Source organism: Brassica napus, chromosome C8 (genome assembly GCF_020379485.1).
Source record: "Brassica napus cultivar Da-Ae chromosome C8, Da-Ae, whole genome shotgun sequence".
NCBI classification, from domain to species: domain Eukaryota; kingdom Viridiplantae; phylum Streptophyta; class Magnoliopsida; order Brassicales; family Brassicaceae; genus Brassica; species Brassica napus.
Genome location: NC_063451.1, coordinates 43,881,232 through 43,902,830, shown reverse-complemented (window position 1 = coordinate 43,902,830; position 21,599 = coordinate 43,881,232). Strand labels below are relative to the sequence as shown.

Below are 21,599 nucleotides of genomic sequence, written 5' to 3'. Positions count from 1 at the left end.
TTTAGAGTTGAGCAAAAAACTCGAATTCGAAGAATCAAACCGATCACAATCCGAATAAGTAGTACTAAATATGAACCGGAATTGATTAAATATCCGAATTATTCAAAATTTTGGTATTTGAAGAACTGGAACCTAATCCGATCCGAACCGAAATATTTTGGGTATCCAAAATAGATTTATATACTTATATATATTAATTATTTTTAGATTTAATATATATAAAAACATCCAGAATATATATGATACTTTTAAGTTCACATAAATGCTTGAAAATATTTACAAATAGTTAAATGTAAATATCTTAAATAGTTAAAAAATACTAAAAACTCAAAAAATACTTAAATAATTATTAATTATCTATCCAAATATTTAAACCAAACTTATTTAAATTGGTTATCCAAATCCGAACCAAATCCTCAAAGATCTGAACTGAATACGAAATCCCAAAAAGACCCGAGAACGAACACGAACGCCCACCCCTAATCACTATTATATATCCTATATGTGTCATCATAGGTTACAAAATATGTGTTATCATATAATTAATTGTATTTTATACGTACCATCAAATAAGTTTTCTTATAATTAATAATATTTTATACGTACAATCATATAAATAATCACATATATTATATTTTAAAATTTAATGTGAAATATAAAAACCATAATTTAAGTTGGTGTTTGAAGTTGAACTTTGTATTGTATTTTTATTATATATATTGAAAACATTTTTATAATAGTTATTGTAAAATATGTTAGTAAAAATCAAATTTTGAATATATATATATATATTTTTTTTTTTGAATGAATTTTTTATATAAATTAATTTTAAATTATTATTTTGATTTGAATATATATATCAAGTAACATAGACCCATTACTTTTTAATATAATGGACTTCCAATTTTTTTAGTAGCATAAGCCCATTTTTTTTTCTAACTTAGTGCTATTCATGTTTCTAAATAGTACTATTTTTTTAGCTACTATTCATATTGCCAAACAATCCCAATGTGTACTTCAACTTCAACTTTAACGTTAGCAGGCGCGCGAGTGTATATTTTGAAAAATATGTTGAAATTTGTTTTTCATGTAATTATTAGGGTTTTACAAAATGAATCCAAGGAACAGAATCGATACCGATCTGAAAATATAGTACCAAACCCAAACATAAATTGATTAAATATTCAAATTATTCGAAATTTTGTTATTTAGAAAACCAAATCTGATCCGAACCGAAGTATTCGGGTACCCGAAATTTATCTAAAAATAGATTTATATACTTATATATATATTAATTATTTTTAGATTTAACGTATATAAAACATTAAGAATGATACTTTTAAATTGGTTTAAATACTTGAATATATATATATATATAGTCAAAAGTAAATATCTGCAATAGTTAAAGTATACTCAAATCACCAAAAATACTTAAAATAATTATTGATTTTGTATCCAAAATTTTAAATCAAGCCAATTGATATGTTAAGCTTAGGTATTCTGACATATGTTATTCAAATTTATAGGTAATATATTATTTTATTTATAGATTTTGAGAAATTTAAAATAGATAATGATTTAAAACTTTAAAAATAATTTAAATGAGTTATCCAAACGCGAATCAAACCCGCAAAGATCCGTATCAAACTCAAACCAAAATTTAGAAACATCCTAACAGGGCTTAAATCTTTGACCCTGAAAACCCTAAACACAAACCGATTAGAACCAAACCCGTATTGGTGCCCGAAATCCCATCCCTATTCATTATTATATATCGTATACTGTCATCATATAGTTAATCGTATTTTATACGTACCATCATATAAGTAATCATATAATTAATAGTATTTTATACGTACCATCATATAAATAATTACATATATCTATCTTATTAAAACTTAATATGAAATATAAAAACCATAATTTGAGTTGGTATTTCAAATTGGGCTTTGTATTGTATTTTTATTATATATATTGACAACATTTTTTTATAATGGTTATTGAAAAATAGTTTAGTAAAAATCTATTTTTGAATATATGTATTATTTTTTAATCAATTTTTGATATAAATCAAATTTAAATTATTATTTTGATTTGAAATATGTGTATAAATTTTAAATTTTGTTTTATGGTTAGTTTAGAAAAGAAAAAGTTTTAGGCAATTAGATTGACCCATTTTCGTATATTTTAAATCTGGGCCAGATAGATAGTTTCTTATAATATGATGGACTTTTAATTTTTCTTAATAACATAAGCCCATTATTTTTTTTCTTAATACTACTATCCTTGTTTCCAAACAAAATTAATTTTTTAAAAGACTACAATTCATGTTTCCAAACACTCCAAATTTTTTTAATAGTCCTATTCAAGTCTCCAAACACTCCAATTTTGTACTTGAGTTTTAATAAGATAGATATATATCTGATAAGTTACATTTACATTTTGATCATACACATATTTTAAAAGTTCAATTACACACGCACTTTCAACTTCTTGCACACTTTGGTATGAGTAAAGAAAACTCAATATATCCTCAACTAAACTTAAAACTAATTAGAGGTCGACCAATCAATCTCTACCATTACTTCTCTTTTTCTTCCCTCGAAACTTACATAAACTTTCCCTCAAAATCTAATTTAAAAGTTGGAAAAAAATTTCTCTAAACGTCACAGGTAAATCTCTGACGTAGCTTATTCTCCGGAGAAGAACAATCTTCCCCTATACTCTTGATTCAGTGTTTTGGTATCTCTGCCGTGAAATCTACAACAAACAAACATTACTTATCAGTCGACGGTGGCACCAATCTCTGATGTTCTCTATTTCCATCATGACAAATATTGAAACACTATTCAATCATCTATCACACTCCTAGGTTTATCGGATGTTAGTGCTGGAAAAATAGGAAGAGCCACATTGAAGCGGAGGAGGTGTATGAGATTGAAGAACTGGTGGAGAAAGAGGTGTGTTAACATGTGAAGATGGTGGAGGAAGTGGCATATTTCCTCTTGCTTCAGCGGAATTTGGAGATTGTAGCATTATAGAAGATGAGAGATTCTGAAGAGGACAGAGGAGGTGGTGATTGAGTTTAGACTTGATCTTGTTACTATTGGATAAAGAGGAAGCCATGGAAGCTAAAATCATAGCAAGAACCAAAACACAGAAAGACTGGAAATCTTAAAACGAGAATGAAAACTCTCATTATTAACTAGATTAGCGAAGAATGAATCACAATCAAACCTCATCCATGAAACACCTTCCAGGCAACACCCATAAAGCGAGTGGGGATACTTGCCATCATCCGGAAGTGCTATTAGGTGATTTGGTTTGGGTAGTACTGACAAAGATATCCTTCCTGCACATAATATAACAAGCTACAGTTGCGAAAGATTGGACCCGTTAAGGTATTGGAACGCATAAATGACAACGTCTATCGCCTCGAGCTGCCTGATCATATTAAGGCGGCCAACGTGTTCAATGTGAAGTTTCTTTCCAAGTTTTATGGTGATAACGACGATCAAGATTCAGAGGCGAATCTTCTTCTAGGGGCCTGATCCAACACATCCTCTACGTCCGCCTTTGCTTTCAAGTTTTGTCACTAGGCAAGGCGGAAGACTACTTGTTTTAATTATTAGTTGGGCTTTTATTTATGGTATGGGGTTTTACTAATACTATTATGATTGTGTAATAGATATTAAGGTTTTCTTTCTTCAAACGTGTATTTAAAGAGATAAGTCGTCTTGTACAGAGGACCACCTTTTATTGAAAATTAGTCAGAGCTTTGCAGTTCTTATCTCCCTTGTTTTCGGTTATTTGCTTGAATAAGTGAAACACAGAGAAGCAAGTCCATGTTGGGGATTCAACGAACGTCAACTTGAAGCTTGACGCTGCGCCATGGACTCTCAAATGAATTACTTTATAACAAAATATAGGGATTGGATTTTTCCTTTTTTTCAGTAGCAACATAGGGAATGAACTGGTGCAATATAGGTTCTACAATTAACCAGTTACAGAGTCTGGCAGTGTGGGTACGGTTTAATCTAAATCATAACAATCTTTATGACAGTGTTAAAATCCCATTCAACATAATATTAAGATAGTAGAATCGCATATCTTTTGTACAGGGCTGGTCCTAACCTAAAGCAGGTAGAGCATTTTATAAAAAAAAAAGAATAGAAACTTCAGCTTCTGAATAATGTTTTATTTGTATCTGACCATCCAGTAAGTATGATTTTTTAAACTTCATATTAAGGGAAATCACTTGAAACAAAGTGAGATTTATCAAAATTAAAATTAAAATCATTTAAACACATAATTAAAATTATCAAAATTTTGATCCGAGTGCTTTACAAAACAACGATATGGAGAAAGGAATATTTAGTTTACACTGGTTGATGTCGTTGTTACCTTTAATGAATATTTAGTTTCGATGATTTATAATTAATGAATAATATTCTACTAAAATTATGTTAACATCAATATTATTATATAATATTGATAGATAAAATTTACCATATTCGGATATACATATACTGAATCATTATCTGAATGATTAAAAATATATTTTTTACTATTATACATAAATTATTAATAATATAATATGTAAATTAAGTTACATATGCTATTATTGTATAGTATGTAATTTATCTTCATGTTAAGCATGCTAATATATTTATGTTACATTATAAATACATGCCCATTTTGTTGATTTTTTGAAGACTAATACATTTATTAATAAATATTAGTAACACCTTTATGTCTGTACTAACTATTACCGGCAAAATACCTAGTAAAAATTAAATACCAAAGTGAAGTTTTTTTCGAATTCCTTAATTGAATTCGCATTGATTACTTTTCGGTGTCCAATCAAGCATCACATGTAAGTGCCAAGCACTCTTAAGTGTCATTTTGAAGGCTCATGGATTATGGCACGGGTCCGGTTTTTGATATATAGTGATCACGGACGATAAGATCCTGCCTTTAGGATTAAAAGGTTGAGAATAGCCTGTTCGGTACAGTGACACTGCGATCACTTGCGGCGATCAAAAATCAGCCATCAAATTAGGCAAAAACAAAAGTGGCGTAATAATCAAGTGACGCTGCGATCAACTTTTACAAGGATTGCCAGTGACTATTCTGCTGCTGTGTAAAATAGCATCACTTAAAATGGTGATGCGGCTGTTTCTGAGCGGCAAAAGTACCGCTGCGGGTGGTAGTCTCCTCATACTTGAGGAAAAAGTTAGTTATATTTTTGAACGCCAATCACTGACGCTGCGTCTCTGAAACGAAGAGGGCTAATTATGTTTATCGTATGTACGGGTTACGAAATGTAAGATATTTGCTTCTTGGACTAGTAATCGTCTTGGCTCAGATTGTGCAGATTTGATTGCAATGGTTTCTAATTCGATGGAAGGTTACCTTTTCCATGTAAATTCATTGGTATCCTTTTACTTCTCCATAGATGATATTTTCCAAGAAATTTAACAATCTAATTCTAGTGTGTTTGATGTAAACAAAAAAAAGAAAGGAATTTAGTATGTCTAAATAATGTGAACCGTATAATTCTCTCGAGGTGCCACTCTGTTTTTTTTAATGTTTAGTTCATGCTGTCATTTTCAGTTTAGCTATTTATCATCATCATCCAATTACATGCTCATATTAGCTGATTGTAACTTGCAATAGCAACTTACTATCTGCAGTTTCTTGTCTACAGACTCCACACAGGGTCCAAGTTCTTTGCTAATTTTCGGTAACCCATGTGATGAAAAGACATTACATTCATTTAGTAATTTCCTCAACCCACACAAAAAGAAAGAAATAAGAGTTTCCTTTTTTTTGTCGACCAGAAAGAAGAGTTCTAAAAGTTGAGTTTCAGGATCTATACAAACTCGAAGGAATAGTTCAATTTGTAGCTTAGCAGTTTTTATGAACATATATGCTATGTCTTTTTCCCGAGCTTTGGAAAAGAAAGAAAACTGTCGATTATCTTTCACGTGTTGAAGAAAATAAATTTGGGGAGTCCTTACTCCCTATTATAAATAGACATGAATTTTGGAGGATAAGATGTCTGGATCAAAGATATAAATGTCCATTGAATAGACATGGTATGCCCCTTTCTCATCTTTAAAATGGAAAAGAGTCGTACGAAAACAGGACAGGTCTTAGAGTTTAGATTTATCTTTTTCACGTAATTGGAGAAAAATAAGATTTTTTTTTAGACATGAGAAAAATATGATTAATTATGTATTTTCCATAAAAGAAGCAGACATGAGTTTTGGGAGATGAGATGTGGTGGGGCAATACAAAAAAAGTCTGAGAGCAACTAAGTTTTTTGTTTGTGTCAGAAAAAGTTTCAAAGTTTGTGTCAGAAAAAGGAAATATTGTAGAGACAGGACACCTCGATGAAAGATGCAAGACAAGAGTAACATGGAGTTCATGTGGTTATAGTAGAGACTTGTCTTAGTCTTTTCTCAAGGCAATTGTCCTAACGAGTAACGACTCTTATTTTTTTTCATTTTCAATTCAACATATATGTCACAAATCTCCTTCACAGAACATGCATTCAAGCTTTTGTCCTAATGACAAGGACGAGTTCTACATAAAAGTCTCTCTCTCTCTCTCCCTCTATTGATTCGAAAGATCTAAATGAGGAAACAATCTTAATTACATGATTCAAGAGGAAAGGAAAGATGATAAATTATGAACAAAGCTACAAAGTTAACTGTTTTTCTAGCACTAAAAAACTAATGAGCTGTTGGTCCAGTGGTGAAAAAATGTCTAATAGGCACTATGCTACTCGAATTCAATTCTCGTTGGTAGAAACTATTTACATTGTTTAAGTTTCCGGTAAAAAAGTGAAACTACAATTTTCTACCAAAAATACCAATGTGTGGTTTTAAGGTTTTGGATGAAGACAAAGCCTTGGAGGCTTGGACTATTGTGTTTTAGCTCTACAGAACATGCATTGTCATGGTAAAAAATCATGAACTGAATTGAGGTGAGAAGTTTGAAGGCTGAAAGTAACATGCTAATTCGTGTTTGTTTGCTTTCTACTACCATAACTACAGTTCAAAGGTTCCGGTTACATATTCTAAAATGAGTACGACGACTAACATGGTTAGTAACATAAAGCTATATATGAGGTCTAGGCCTGGGCATTTTACCCGGATCCTAAGACCTGAACCGGAACCGATCCGAAAATACCGGTTCGGGTCCGGGTCCGGATCCATGCTAAGTACCTATTGGGTCTTTTTTTTTTGGACCCGCAGGTCTCGGTTCGGGTCCGGGTCCTATCCGAGACTCGTCGGGTACCCGAAGTACCCGCAAATAATTGTATATACTAGGTATATTCGGGTATAATTGTAGGTTTTTGGTGAAATTTTAGATTTTTAGAAAATATAATTTAGGTATTCAGGTAAAATTCGGGTATATTTTGGGTTTTCGGGTCTGATTTTGGATAAATTTTTGGGTATTTTTGCGGTTCTTCGGGTATTTTTAGAGTTTTTGGGTCCAGTTCGGGTATTTCGGATCTATTTCGGGTCCTAAATATCCGAACCGACCCGGATCCGAAACATACCCAAAAATTTTGGGTATTTTATGGGTATTGAAATTATAGACCCGAACCAACCCGAATTCGACAAGATCCGACCCGAAACCGACCCGAAAAGTTATAGGTACCTATATGGTTCTAAATTGTTAGGACCCGAAGGATCCGGACCCGATAATATCCGACCCGAACCCGACCCGAATCCGACCCGAAGACCCGGATGCCCAGGCCTATGATGGTCACAGACTTGGACAAGATTTAAAGAGGATCTTCGTGTTTAGTTTTGATTGTGTCACAGTATGTTTCTTAGACTAGAATAGAACAGAGGCGAAACTACTCTATCCCACTTTCATTTGAAACTAGTCTATCACACTTTCATTTTTCCCGTCTGATATACTAAAATAGAGATTACTATTTTTCTTCCACTTATAAAGTAAAAAATAACATTTCTTATATTCTACTATATATTTAGATATTGGTAGTTTTTTTTTTTTGTCGATGGTTAATTATGCTCTTACAAACTATGAGAAATATTACAAGACGATTTTACAGCCAACAATTCTACCTGTCTTATGAGGATTCACGCCTGGACTGCATCATCATGAGCCGTCCTATGAGATCCATGTCTGACGGTACTCTTTTGCGTCATATCGAAGATCTCATGTATGCTTTTTCCATAAATCTGCATAATTCGCTTTTTCTGGGATTCGAAACTCAGACCTCCTGGTGTAAACGAATTAATGAACCCTTGGTCAAACGACTGGAGTAAAGGGATTTCCACATATAATACATTGGAGTAAATTTCAACTTTATTATATAGTTTTTTTTTTTAATTTTAGAGCTAAAATTAACAAATACATTGAAGATTGTTTTAGAGTTTGTTTGCATTGGAGCACAAAAACTAGCTTTACCATCTAGCTCATGTAATTGCATGCTCTGGACATTCATCTATGCACGTAACAAAAGAGGTGCAAGCAACTTAACAAAAAGATGTAAAAGTTTGTTGAAATTTAATTCACATTAAAAGGGGGTTTCTTTGTCAACTAAAAACACATTAAATGGATTAATTCACACTATTAAATTTTATTTTTCAAATATTTTTTTTGGTTGTTCGACAATATATCTATTATTTGAATAATCAACAATTTTTTCTTAAATGCGTGATGAAATATGATATTATAATCTATGAAAAATATTACACATAAATCTATAGCCAATAATTCTATTCCTTATGATAATTCATGTCTGACTGCACCACATTAATCAGTCCGATAAAATTCACGTCTGACGGTATTTTTTACACCATCTCGAAAATAATATATCTAATATTTGAATTTCATTGTAAAAATATTTTACTTTGAATATTTTACGACAAAATTAGAGTTTTTCAGTAAATCCACGACATATAACTTACCACAAAACACACATACATGGTCTAAAACATGTTTGCATCCATTCATAAAAATGAATTCAGGAGTGGTTGAGTTTACGACATTACCCTAAATTGTTTCTATCGAACACTACTACTAATACTAGACGAATCCATCCAAATTGACCATATATCTAATATTTTTGAATAATAAATAATTTGACAATTGGTGTAATTAAGAAACCACATCCCCATCCTCATTCTCAGCCATAAATAACTCTTTCACCATCTCTCCGTCATTTAAACCCCAGCGTCTTTCTTCCTCAAGAACTTATAAGTTATAACTAACAATGGTGGCAAAGAGATCTCCAAAGCTAACACAAACCGCAATGCTGAAGCAAATCCTCAAGAGATGTTCGAGCTTGGCCAAGAATCAATGCTACGACGAGGATGGTCTGCCTGTAGACGTACCAAAGGGTCATTTCGTGGTCTACGTAGGGGAAAAGCGGAGCCGTTACATTGTACCCATATCCTTCTTGACTCATCCTAAGTTCAAGAGCTTGCTTCAACAGGCAGAGGAAGAGTTCGGATTCAAGCACGACATGGGACTCACTATTCCTTGTGAGGAAGTTGTGTTCCGCTCTCTAACATCCATGATCAGATGAGAAAAAGAGCGTGCCGCTATATATATATATATATATATTAATGTTTTTCGCTACCTTTGGGCTTTGGATGAATAATGTATTCAAAGGGTTTTTTTCCAAACTAGAATGACCCTTTTTACGTGGATTTTATGTAAAACCTGGGTTTTAGTTTGTTAATTCTTAAAGTCTAGCCCCTAAAGTTTGTCTTATCGTTCAATAGGTTTTAATTAGTTTTTTTTTGCAAGCTATAATAATTTAAGTGATGGCTTGCCTAATAAGAACTAATCCATATTATTTTATGGTTTATAATCTGTTCAATGTAATAAAATTATCGATCAATTCTCTTTCTACCTCGAAGAAAATGTTTGATCAAATGATTAAATCTGTATTGTATATATTCTCTCTTTTTTAAATCGTTTTCTCCGTTCAATTATAGAGAAAGTTATTGTATCACATTTTTGTTAGATAAACTTTACTTTTCAGAAATATATACATAAATCTTATATATTAAAACATAAGTCACAATCTTGATTCATGCGTAATTTTTAAGAAAATAGACCCAAAAGACATATTTCTATAAAGTCATGTTACATTTAATTTATAATTTTATCATTTAAATTTTGGATATACCAGAAATTTTTATTGGGCTATCACTAGTTGGATTTAAACAATACATGATCCTTTAGATTTATAGATAGTATAAATTAAATATATATAATTTAATGGTGTAATATTATACCTCCATATGTTAAATATTTAAATATTTGTCGATGTTAACTTTTAAAATTATAAAGATTTTTTTTTAAATAAAAAAAATCATATTATCTAACAATGAATTTTTACTACCTTAAACCAATGAAAACAAATTTTAAACTATATAGTTTATTTTAAAAATTAAACAAAAACTAAATGTTTAATTATTTACTCGATAATATAAATCTATGAAGCGAAAAGTTTAATTTTTTTAAAAACTTTCGAAATTTGTGAAATGTTACAATACCTTTGAATATGACAATAAAATAATATTTTACTAATCTTTATATATATAGTTACTATTTTAATAATGAAATAAGAATCCGAAAATATATATATAGAAGAAGATACAAATACATGTGAAAGTTTGAAACAATATATTCAATGAAAAAATATACCGTAAATTTATTATGTTTTAAAAATTGATAGACACATATATACTACAGTATATACCAATTTAGAATTGAAAACAAAATTTTTATATTAAAATAAATGAAAACAGAAACCCGCGAGTTTATATCTATTACAAACTTAAACAGAGACTAATAGGTGATAACATATGGGACCATTCAATTAATGACAAACTCGATTTTTAACATTATTGTCTCTAGTGAGAAAGCATATTGTCTCTAGTGTTTACTTGGTGTTTTATACCTATATATATATTTTAATATATACTAGACCCTGATTCGCGCGCCAGCGCTGATTTGAATTTTCGGTTTTTGGTTATTTATTTAATTAAATAATGTATTTGTAATATTTGATGTATTATATTCACCAAGTAAATAATTGTTTTGGCATTTTAAACCATTTATTTACGATGAATATTTGATATCATATAAAAAATTAAACAAATAGACGTAATTAGAGAATGATAGACGATATATAAAAACAATGGTTATTAATGTAAAATATGAAGAAATATTATATTATGACTTAGTATGGCATAAAAGATTATAAATTAGTTATACATGTTTAAAGAAAATAAAATGATTTTTAAACTTCTATGAAAAATTTAACATATAAAAAAGGACGATGAATTAGTCATCAAATTGTAAATAATTTCATAATTTTATTAATAAAAAATTATTTATAGTCTTTGTTTTTCGTCAAGATAATTATTAAATGTCCATAACATTAATATGTTAAAAGGCCATATTATGAAAGCCCATTTTGTAACCGTTTTTTTTCCGGGAAGTGTAACAAAAAAAAATTACATTTAACTCTTCGTTTTCTTTAAGTTTGTGTCGGTAAAAGATTAAAAAAAATCTCTATCTTTTTCAATGTTCAATTTGAAGCTTATTATGCGGAAATCATACGCAAATATATGCAATTGGTTGGAATCTCTATATCTTTATATTCTTATAAATTTTAAATTTATTGTTTCCTCTTCTGCAAGCAAATTAATTACCGAAGTAATAGATCAATTGGTTGGAATCAAATATATTCTTATAATTAGTGTAATTATGGTTATAGTTTCTATATTTAATAGGTACATTAAAGATACGACATTGAAGATATTTTGTTTTGATTAATAGAAGATATTGGATTATGAGTTTGTATTTATTGATTTGTTTTTTTTATAAAGCTTAGAAAATCAATGGGATGATTGGTTGGTTGATACATCCTATAAAGAAAACAAAAACTATAGGTGGTTTGAATATTGTACATCGATCGATGCATGATGTAAGTTGACTATATAAAACTTGAACATGATCATTTCAAACTAAAGTATAGGTATGTTATATGCATTTGTTATATTGTAGTTAATATATTTTAAATATTACATAAGTCAAGTGATTCACGTTTTCGTAAAAAAAAAAAATTCAAGTTCATTATAGGGCCGTACTCGTAAGTAATAAGCTACGTTAAATATGATGTATTTTTAGGTTCATTTAATGACATTAAATTTAAATTTGACTGGAAAAGACAAGTATTAAAATAGGTAGGTTTATTTAATGACATTAAGTTTAAATTTGATTAAGGAAAACTCATTAATTTAACTGGAAAATACAAGCATTAAAATATGTAGTTTAATTTAATTCTCAGTGGCATGGAATTGTAAATAAGTTAGAAAACTTAGGGACATTTTTTAATGGGTACTTCTCTTTTAATAATAGAGATATTTTTAATATCTTTACCTTTTTATTTCAAATGCAACTCAATATTTTTTTAAAATTATAACAAAATATTTAAAAAATATTTTTAGAATTTGTTTGAAAAATATGAAAATTACATTTTAAATTAAAATTATCCTAAAATATGATAAGTTTTGATGTAAACGAAAACTCAAATTATGTCAAAAATAATTATATTCAATGATAATAACAATTTAAATTTATTATTTTTAAAAAATATATATTTACAAAATTATTGTTCGAAAGAAAATTCATTTATCTTTCAAATATAAAATGAAAATATTATAATTAAATAATAAAAAATATAAATAAAAACCATAAATTTAGCAAATAACAACTGAGTTATATTATGCTAAAATTTTCTTTCTAACAATTTATCAAGTGACAAATGAGTTATGAGCAAATAATACCATATAATTTTTAAAAGGGCTTTTTGCAAAAGTGACTCAAAACTTGGAGTCAAACAGAAAACTAACCTTTTCTTTTGACTCCTTTTTTTTTTTGAGATTTTAACCCCACACCTGCACTTTATCTACGAAAATGCCATTAACATTTTTTTTTTTTTTTTTCGAAAATGGCTTCTTTACTGTCTCAACCTCATCTTCTTCAAGTATTTACAATACTGCCACTGCAATGAATAGTGGCAACAACCTTGTACTAACTGTTTGGAGCTTTTAATGCCCTTTAATGCACGTAAATCTCTTTACACTCTCTCTGTTTCAATTGTTATGAACTAAAAACAACATTTCTTTCACTTTCTCTCTATATTCATCCAAAAAACTCAAGCTTTTGATTCAAAATATGGGCTATGGTTGCAGAGCCATATTTCTTTCGTTTTGACTTACGGTTGCTTTCGTTTGAGGTTCTGGGTGGTTGGAGAAGACCCTGTGTGCAAACGAAGTCATCTCACCTAGTTTAAGGTACGAATTTGAATTTTTTTTCAAGATCTGTTCGCGTAGAAGACTTACTAGTAAGTCATCTGTATGTAGAAGACTTACTGATGAGTCTTCTGGTCAAACGGACGACTTAAATTAAGTCGTCCAGCTTTGTTTGTTAAAAAAAAACACTTCAGACGACTTATATATACGTCGTCTACGAGAAACGGGCTAGTTTTGCATTTGACCGAATCGTGTCAGATCTTTGACTATTTCTGGACGACTTATAATTCAGTCGTCTCTGGGAAAGTTAAAATTTCAATATTTTATGAAAACTTGACGACTTACGTGTAAGTCGTCCTAGGTTAGTTTTGTAATTGAAAAATAAAACTTGAAATTTAACTTTCTCCAGACGACTTAGATGAAAGTCGTCCAGCTAAACGACTTAATTTAAGGTCGTCCGGGATAAGCAAGGTTTGACCAGAAAATTGGGAAAAATTCTGGACGACTTTGCTTTCCCCGGACGACTTTAAATTAAGTCTTCTGGAGGGACGACTTTATATTAAGTCGTCTGGTTAAAGTTAAATTATGAAGTTTTATTTTTCAATTACAAAACTAACCTAGGACGACTTACACGTAAGTCGTCAAGTTTTCATAAAATATTGAAATTTTAACTTTCCCAGAGACGACTGAATTATAAGTCGTCCAGAAATAGTCAAAGATCTGACACGATTCGGTCAAATGCAAAACTAGCCCGTTTCTCGTAGACGACTTATATATAAGTCGTCTGAAGTTTTTTTTTTAACAAACAAAGCCGGACGACTTAGAATTAAGTCGTCCCTTTTAATTTTCAATTGCAAAAGTGACCTCTTTAGACGACTTACCTTTAAGTCTTCTGGACGACTTAATGCTAAGTCGTCTGCGGCAATGTTTATTGAACTTCTTCATTTCCCTTTTCTCTATGTTTACTAATGTGTTTTATTTTGAATATTTGCAGATGATTTTTCAGTTACATGCAGTGTATGGAGAATGGTTGTTGAGAGATTTCCGTTGGGATTTTGTGGTTGATGATCTCAAAGGAGGAAGATTGTTTTTATTGAATGAAGATTCAACACATGCTGAACTTGTTGCAATGGCTCAAGAAGATTATAACCTGGACATGAGAACAGTGAGTGTGGAGATTAGCTACTCATTACCAGCAGAAATGATGATGGCTCCAGGCAGTCTTCCCATTCATGTTACAAGTGATAGACAAGTTCGAAACTTGCTGGAGATACTCAAAACCCATAGAGTATGTCTTTGTGTATCAAGCCGCAGCAAGGTCGAAACGGTTTCAGAGAAAAGGGATATTGATGAAGCTGGTGAATGGGAAAAAGATGTTGGTGATAATGATGAAGCTGGTGAATGGGAAGAAGATGTTGGTGATAATGATGAAGCTGGTGAATGGGAAGAAGATGGGGAGGAGGAAAATGGGGAGGAGGATGCTGATAATTCTATTGTTGGTGAAACGGATCAGAATGGTGGGGATTACAGTCTTTATGGAAAGGTTCCAGATGAGGACGAGGAAGATGATGATAATATTTGTTTTGAAGAAATCCAAAAGACATATGCTAAGACAAATGCTATTGAAGGAGGAAAATCGAATGGTACCAGTATCTATGTCAACCAGAGTTTTGTTAGCAAGGGTGCTCTGCTTTCAGAGCTGCGGTTGGCAGCAGTGAGGGGTAAGTTTTCTTTCAAATTATACAAATCAACGAAAACTCTCGTTGTGGCAACATGTCCGGTTAGCTATTGTGGATGGAAGGTCAGAGCGAGTGTCAAACATGGGACAAACACGTTTTGGGTAACAAAGTATGTGGAAAAACATTTATGCTCAGCGGGAGACCGAATCGCTCAGCGGAGACACTGTACTCCGAAGTATGTAGGTAGTCTTTTCATTGATCGTGTTGGAATCATTGATGGGATAACTCCGCAGCATATCACTGATGCAATGAGGAACATGTTTGGCATGGCGCTTGATTACACCACTTCATACAGAGCACTGTTATATGCACAAAGATTGGTGAGAGGATCAGCAGAAGAAGGGTATTCGCGTCTGGCATCATATCTCGAGCAAATCTCCATTGCAAATCCTGATTCTATCACGGCGATAGAACTTGATTCTATGAAAAGATTTAAGTATCTATTTCTCTCTTTTGGAGCTTCTATCAAAGGTTTTAAGTATCAGAGAAGGGTCATTGTGGTGGATGGAACTCACCTAAGTGGAAAGTATGGAGGAACTATGTTAGTTGCAGCCGCACAAGATGGCAATTTTCAGATATTCCCATTGGCTTTTGGGATCGTGGATGAGGAAGATATACCTTCTTGGGAATGGTTTTTCACAAAATTGGCTAGTTGTATATCTCATGACAAGCCTCTGGTGATAGTCTCCGACCGGCACAAGGCCATTAAAAGTGCGTGTGATAAGGTGTTTCCTTGGGCAACCCGAGGAATATGTTATTATCACCTTCAAGATAACATTGTCAAAAAGTTTAAAGGGAAACATCTCATGTACTTGGTGAAAGGGGCTGCTTATGCTCACACGGTTTACGATTTTGACCGGTACATGGCTGAGATACGGAGTGCAAACCCGGAACTTGCAACGTATTTGGAGAAAGCCGACGTCAGGCTATGGTCAAGGGTTTATTGTAAGGGGAACAGGTTCAACATAAAAACAAGCAACATTGCTGAATCTATTAATTCCGCACTGAAGCGAGCAAGAGGATTTCCGATTACGTTCCTGCTGGAGTTCATAAGGCAGAAGTTAGGAAAATGGTATTGGAAAAGGAGACAAGATGCTTTGAGTCTCACAACTGAACATAGCGGGGGTGTTGAATACTTGCTTGCTGTTCGAGAAGAGATAGCGGGTACGATGACGGTCGAACCAATTGATGGATGGCATTTCTTTGTCAAAGGTGGCAAAATGGACTGTGTGGTTGATTTGGAACATGCAAAGTGTGATTGTGGTGTCTATGGAGTGGAGAAAATACCTTGCTCTCATGCTATAGCTGCTGGAATACATGCTGGTTTGCATATCTCCACACTTGTATGTCCACTGTACTCAAAGAATTATCTGTATGCAGGATACTCAGAGAATATATATCCTATCGTGTCACAACATATTGAGGAACGAGAATGCTTTCCTCCAGAACTAAAGCGTGGTCGGGGGAGACCGAAGAAATCAAGATGGCAATCTTGGTTGGAGCTATCTAGGATGAGAGGACACAAACCCAGGAAGAAACACAGGGCACGGAGATGCTCAAACTGCAAGGAAACTGGCCATACGAAACCACAATGTACACAACCAGTTGACTAGTTGTCCAGACGACCTAAATTTAAGTCGTCCAGTCTTGATTACCCGTCCAGACGACTAAATTTTTAGTCGTCCAGTGTATTTTATTTTTAGACGACCTTCTACTAAGTCGTCCAGTGTATTTTATTTTTAGACGACCTTCTACTATCCCTTCAAGTGTATTTTATTTTTAGACTACCTTCTACTATCCCTTCAAGTCGTCCAAACCTTCTAGACGACTTATTTGTAAGTCGTCCAGTTGGAAAACCTTCCAGACGACTTATAATAAGTCGTCCAAACCTTCTAGACGACTTATTTGTAAGTCGTCCAGTTGGAAAACCTTCCAGACGACTTATAATAAGTCGTCCAAACCTTCTAGACGACTTATTTGTAAGTCGTCCAGTTGGAAAACCTTCCAGACGACTTATTTCTTCCAGACAACTTATATATTTACAAGTTCAAATACAAACACTAATCTTCCAGACAACTTATATATTTACAACTTATATATTTACAAGTTCAACTTATATATTCAAATACAAAGACAAGTTCAAATACAAACACTAATCTAATCATACAAGCCCACGAACTTATCACCATCCACATTTTCTTTTAGATGCTGATCAACAAGCTCCTTCCATATATCCACCGCCATATTATCCCTCATTTTCTTTGCGTTGCACCTAGCAAAGTCTTTAGGGTCAAAGGAGACACCGAGAGCATGACATTCAATGTACTTTACAGTGTACACGCCACAATCACCATTGTTGGCCGTGGGTACACCTTTCAGCGGTCTCTCATATGTGTATGGCTCCAACCCGTATTTGACCCGTATTTCGTCGGTGGCTGCGCACTCAACAAGCAGATAAGGGACCATCTGGAGAAAAGGCTCCATTATCGCATCCCATGCGTCTGGTACACTAGATGAAGGTATGCTGTCCCAGACGACTATGTGCCTCTTAGGGATCGATATCCAAATAGCAACCCAATGCTTGTCGTCCAAGTTCACTGGCGCATAGATATCATCAATGTCCTCCCCCCACTTCTTGTTTGATTGGCAAAATGAAGGTATTGATCCGTCATAAAAATACGACGCCCCACCAGGTAGAACTCTTCCTAAACCTTTGTGATCAGGTTCCGATGTTTTGAAGAGGTGATACTGCTCTCTCCAAGACTGGGAAAAGTTGTGATCCAGGAAGCACATTCGCTCGCTCCTGAAAGCTTGTGGGTTCTCCTGATACCTCTGCCTTAGCACATTAATCCAAGCATCTATATGCTGCATATTAAATATAACAAGTTAGAAGTTACCAGACGACTTAAATATAAGTCGTCTACGTGGTCGTCCAAGTAGACGACTTTCCAGACGATTTATCTTTAAGTCGTCTGGAAAGTAGTCTACTTGGACGACTTTGTAGACGACTTAAATCGTGTGCAGAAGACTTACGCAGTCTTCCAGCCATCCTCTGGCTGTCCGGAGGAAGTGGTACCACCTTGTTGGTGATGTACGTGGTTTGTCCTCGGTCTTAGTTAAATAATGACTGCAAACAAAAAAGCAATCAGTTTTGGACGACTAAATCAAGCTATTATGGGTAAAGCAATCACTTACGGATCAGTTTTCAACCAATCAGCGAGTTCCTTCAACCGATCTTTGTTTACTGGCGGAAATGGATTATAGGCTGCCACTTTATCTTTTTTTTTCTCTGCCGTATAAGGAGATCTCACAGTGGGAGCAGGTTTCTTCGCTCGTTTACTCTTTGCACGCTTGTCCAATACAACCAGGCTCGGTTCTGAAACTGGATCGCTTGGCTCGGTGGAAGCGAGGCTCGGTTGTTGATCGGTGGAAGCGAGGCTCGGTTGGTGATCGGTGGAAGTGACAGCAACAATCTCTTTGGAGGTCTTATTTACCGAGTTCGCCTCGGTTGCTGTATCCTCCGGCAACCATCTCTGCAATAAAAGTTGCACACAAGTTAACTCTGGACGACTTAAACAAAAGTTGTCTGGACGACTAGTTGGACCTGGACGACTTAAAATTAAGTCTTCCGTGGTCAACTAGTCGTCCAGACAACTTACGTTTAAGTCGTCCAGGGTCAACTAGTCGTCCAGACAACTTTTACAGTCGTCTGGACAACTAGTTAACCCTGGATTTGATACTAACCTCTTTGATTTGAGGAGGCTGTTTCTTTTGAGGAGGAGGCTGTTTCTTTTGAGGAGGAGGAGGCTGCTGCTGTTTCTTTTGAGGAGGAGGAGGCTGCTGTTTGGTTTGATGAGGAGGAGGCTGGTTACTAACCACGGTTTCATTGGCATGAGGGGTAGCCTGTTTGTTTCTACCCCCGGTTTCTTTGGCAAGAGGGGTAGGTTGTTTATCTTGAGGGGTAGCCTGTTTGTTTCTACCCCCGGTTTCTTTGGCAAGAGGGGTAGGCTGTTTATCTTGAGGGGTAGCCTGATTGGTGACACCAACCTTCTTCTCCACAGCTTCCAATCTATCGGACAACTTCCTAAACTCCCTCATGCACTTATTAAACCCTTTTTTCATGCAGTCAGCTACGCCCTTGAACATAATTTCCAACTCCTCTCTGGTCACCCCTCTAGCCTCTTCTCTAGCCTCTTCACTAGCCACTTTAGGAGCCTCTTTACGAGCTTTCTTCCGAGGTCTTGGATTGTCTTCCTCCTCCTCCTCCTCCAACACAACCATCTCTTTGGCCTTCTTTGATGGAGTCACAACCTTAGGTTTTGTATTGACCTTAGTACCAGTGACTTCCCAGCAATCCATGGTCCACTTCCACGGTCTCCGCTCATACATGACTTTAATGATGTTCTCCGCGGGCAGGTCCTCAACCTCAGAGTCCCATTTTGGCCACATTTCACTAATGTCCTTCTCAACAAAGTTGATCACGCGGGTCTGCAGTAAATAGAAGAATCGAGTTAGATATTTGAAAAAAAATACTAAATAGACGACTTAATTATAAGTCGTCTACTAAGTCGTCCAGCTGGAAGACCTTCCAGACGACTTATAATAAGTCGTCTAATAAGTCGTCCAGATGGAAGACTTTCCAGACGACTTAATTAAGTCGTCCGATAAGTCGTCCAGCTGGACGACCTTCCAGACGACTTATAATAAGTCGTCTGCGCAGTCTTTTGGATTGAAGTAAATACCTGACTCAAGATAGCAGCTTTCATTGATCTGCGGCCTCTGCTGCCCTCGTAAGCCAGTATCGGTGGAGACGGACTGTCTGCTCTGGGACCACCAATACTAGCACCCAATTCCGGCATAGCTGTGTACGTCCAGACCTGAAGAACTTGTATAAACCCATCCACGGTGTAACAGCCAGCAATTTCTTTGTTCCACAAAGAGTCCATCAGCACCTTAAATGCGACTCTCCCCCATGGATAATTCTCAAACCGTTCTAAATCCATCACTAGCCTTGCCAGAGTAGATCGTGTAGCGGTTGAAAACTTTCTCCCTTCAATGAATCCAGTGAAGATGGAGAGGTACGCGAGCCGCTTGCGATCTTCCCTGGACCAATCCCCGCATCTCTGCAGTGCTGCTATTATCTGATCAGTAGTTGGCCCAGCTTCCAGATGAACTCCCAGCATCCCCCAGAAAGAAACCATCTCTGGGGTAACGTCACATTTTGGTGTCTCAAGGTCCTCGATGTACTCGCAGTTTAGACCAGTGAGGTTTTCAAACTCTAACAGTGAAAACCTCAAAGGTTCTGGACCAACGAGAGACCACATCTCATACTTCTTCTTAATGTCCAGCTTGAAACTGAGCATGTAGTGAACCAGCCTTGAAGCCCAACCAAATCCCTGCTCCTTGAACTTGATGAAAACTCCCAAACTCGACTCCTTGAGCTCTTCAAATTCGTCATCAGTAAGAGCTTTCCTAAGAGCAGTATGCAACTTGCTGTTATCCGTATGATACGAAATGCTATTGTGGGCTTCTGGTTCTTCCCCTGATGTGTATAACCTACGGGGGAGTTCTGGAATATCCATCCTTTTTGTCTGCAAAATAATCAAAGACAACAATATAAGTCCAGACGACTTAGTAGACGACTTATAATTAAGTCGTCTGGAAAGTCTTCCAAATGGACGACTTATATTTAAGTCATCTACTAAGTCGTCCAGTTGGAAGACTTTCCAGACGACTTAAATTACTTACAAGTCTTCCAGTCGCAGAAGGAGTTGGAGTACTCGTCATTGCGGTTATAGATCTGAAAAAATAAACGTGAAACGGTGAGAATGAGTAAATTGATAGAGACAACGTTTTATGTTCATCTTTTCCTCGAGATTGATGACTTAGCGGCGTTAGGGTTTACAGAGAAACGGCGCTAAGGTTTACAGAGAAGAAGCGGCGGCGCTAGGGTTTAGAAGAAGCGGCGGCGCTAGTGTTTAGAACGTTGGTGACCACGGTGGCGAGGGCGACGGTTTGTTCGGAAATAGTGGAAGCGGCGGCGCTAGGGTTTAGAGGAATCGGCGGCGCTAGGGTTTAGAGGAATCGGCGGCGCTAGGGTTAGAAGAAGCTGCGGCGACAACGGTGAGAATGAAGTGAGATAGATAGCCGATGTTGAGAACGATGGTTTGTTCGGAAATCGTGGGAATTCGAAATCGCCTTTGAGAGAGAACTGTTAGGGTTTCTGAATATCGCGAAAAATGAAACAAAAAAAAAAAATCACCTTATATATTGGGTAAATAATCCGGTTAGCTTTAAAATTACATTGGTAAACTTTAAGGTTTGGTCCGGTTTAGACGACTTATTCTGGCTGATAATGTACAACAGACGACTTAATATTTAGTCGTCTGTTTTCAGACGACAAAATATTAAGTCGTCCTAGACCCTAAAATGAACCCCTAAACTAAAATGACTAGATTAACTAACTAACCACGTTATAAAATCAAATTATACTTAAATAGTGTTTACTATACACAGAAATGAACACGCATAAGTA

The 21,599-nt window shown here is 34.6% G+C and overlaps 2 protein-coding genes across 2 annotated transcripts; one reads left to right on the top strand and one right to left on the bottom strand.

The window, feature by feature from the left end:
- The first annotated feature begins 8,909 nt into the window (after nucleotides 1-8,909).
- Nucleotides 8,910-9,908, top strand: LOC106414013 (auxin-responsive protein SAUR50-like). Its single transcript, XM_013854731.3, has one exon. It carries the CDS (start codon nucleotides 9,263-9,265, stop codon nucleotides 9,575-9,577), a length of 315 nt encoding a protein of 104 aa, XP_013710185.1. The 5' UTR covers nucleotides 8,910-9,262; the 3' UTR covers nucleotides 9,578-9,908.
- A 7,313-nt stretch (nucleotides 9,909-17,221) lies between these two features.
- On the bottom strand, nucleotides 17,222-20,646 carry LOC125591248. The gene is made up of 6 exons (XM_048765097.1): nucleotides 19,807-20,646; nucleotides 19,235-19,552; nucleotides 18,809-19,093; nucleotides 18,260-18,597; nucleotides 18,098-18,191; nucleotides 17,222-17,929 (listed from the first exon to the last, which is right to left on the bottom strand). Exons 1-6 carry the CDS (start codon nucleotides 20,644-20,646, stop codon nucleotides 17,222-17,224), a joined length of 2,583 nt encoding a protein of 860 aa, XP_048621054.1.
- Nucleotides 20,647-21,599: the final 953 nt, after the last annotated feature.

Coding starts and splice junctions, on each gene's coding strand:
- LOC106414013 (XM_013854731.3), top strand. CDS start 9,263: ATGGTGGCAAAGAGATCTCCAAAGCTAACACAAACCGCAATGCTGAAG.
- LOC125591248 (XM_048765097.1), bottom strand. CDS start 20,646: ATGGATATTCCAGAACTCCCCCGTAGGTTATACACATCAGGGGAAGAA. Junction 18,598..18,808: donor AGCCTCCTCAAATCAAAGAG/GTTAGTATCAAA, acceptor CTTTTATTGCAG/AGATGGTTGCCGGAGGATAC. Junction 18,192..18,259: donor GATTGGTTGAAAACTGATCC/GTAAGTGATTGC, acceptor TTTTGTTTGCAG/TCATTATTTAACTAAGACCG.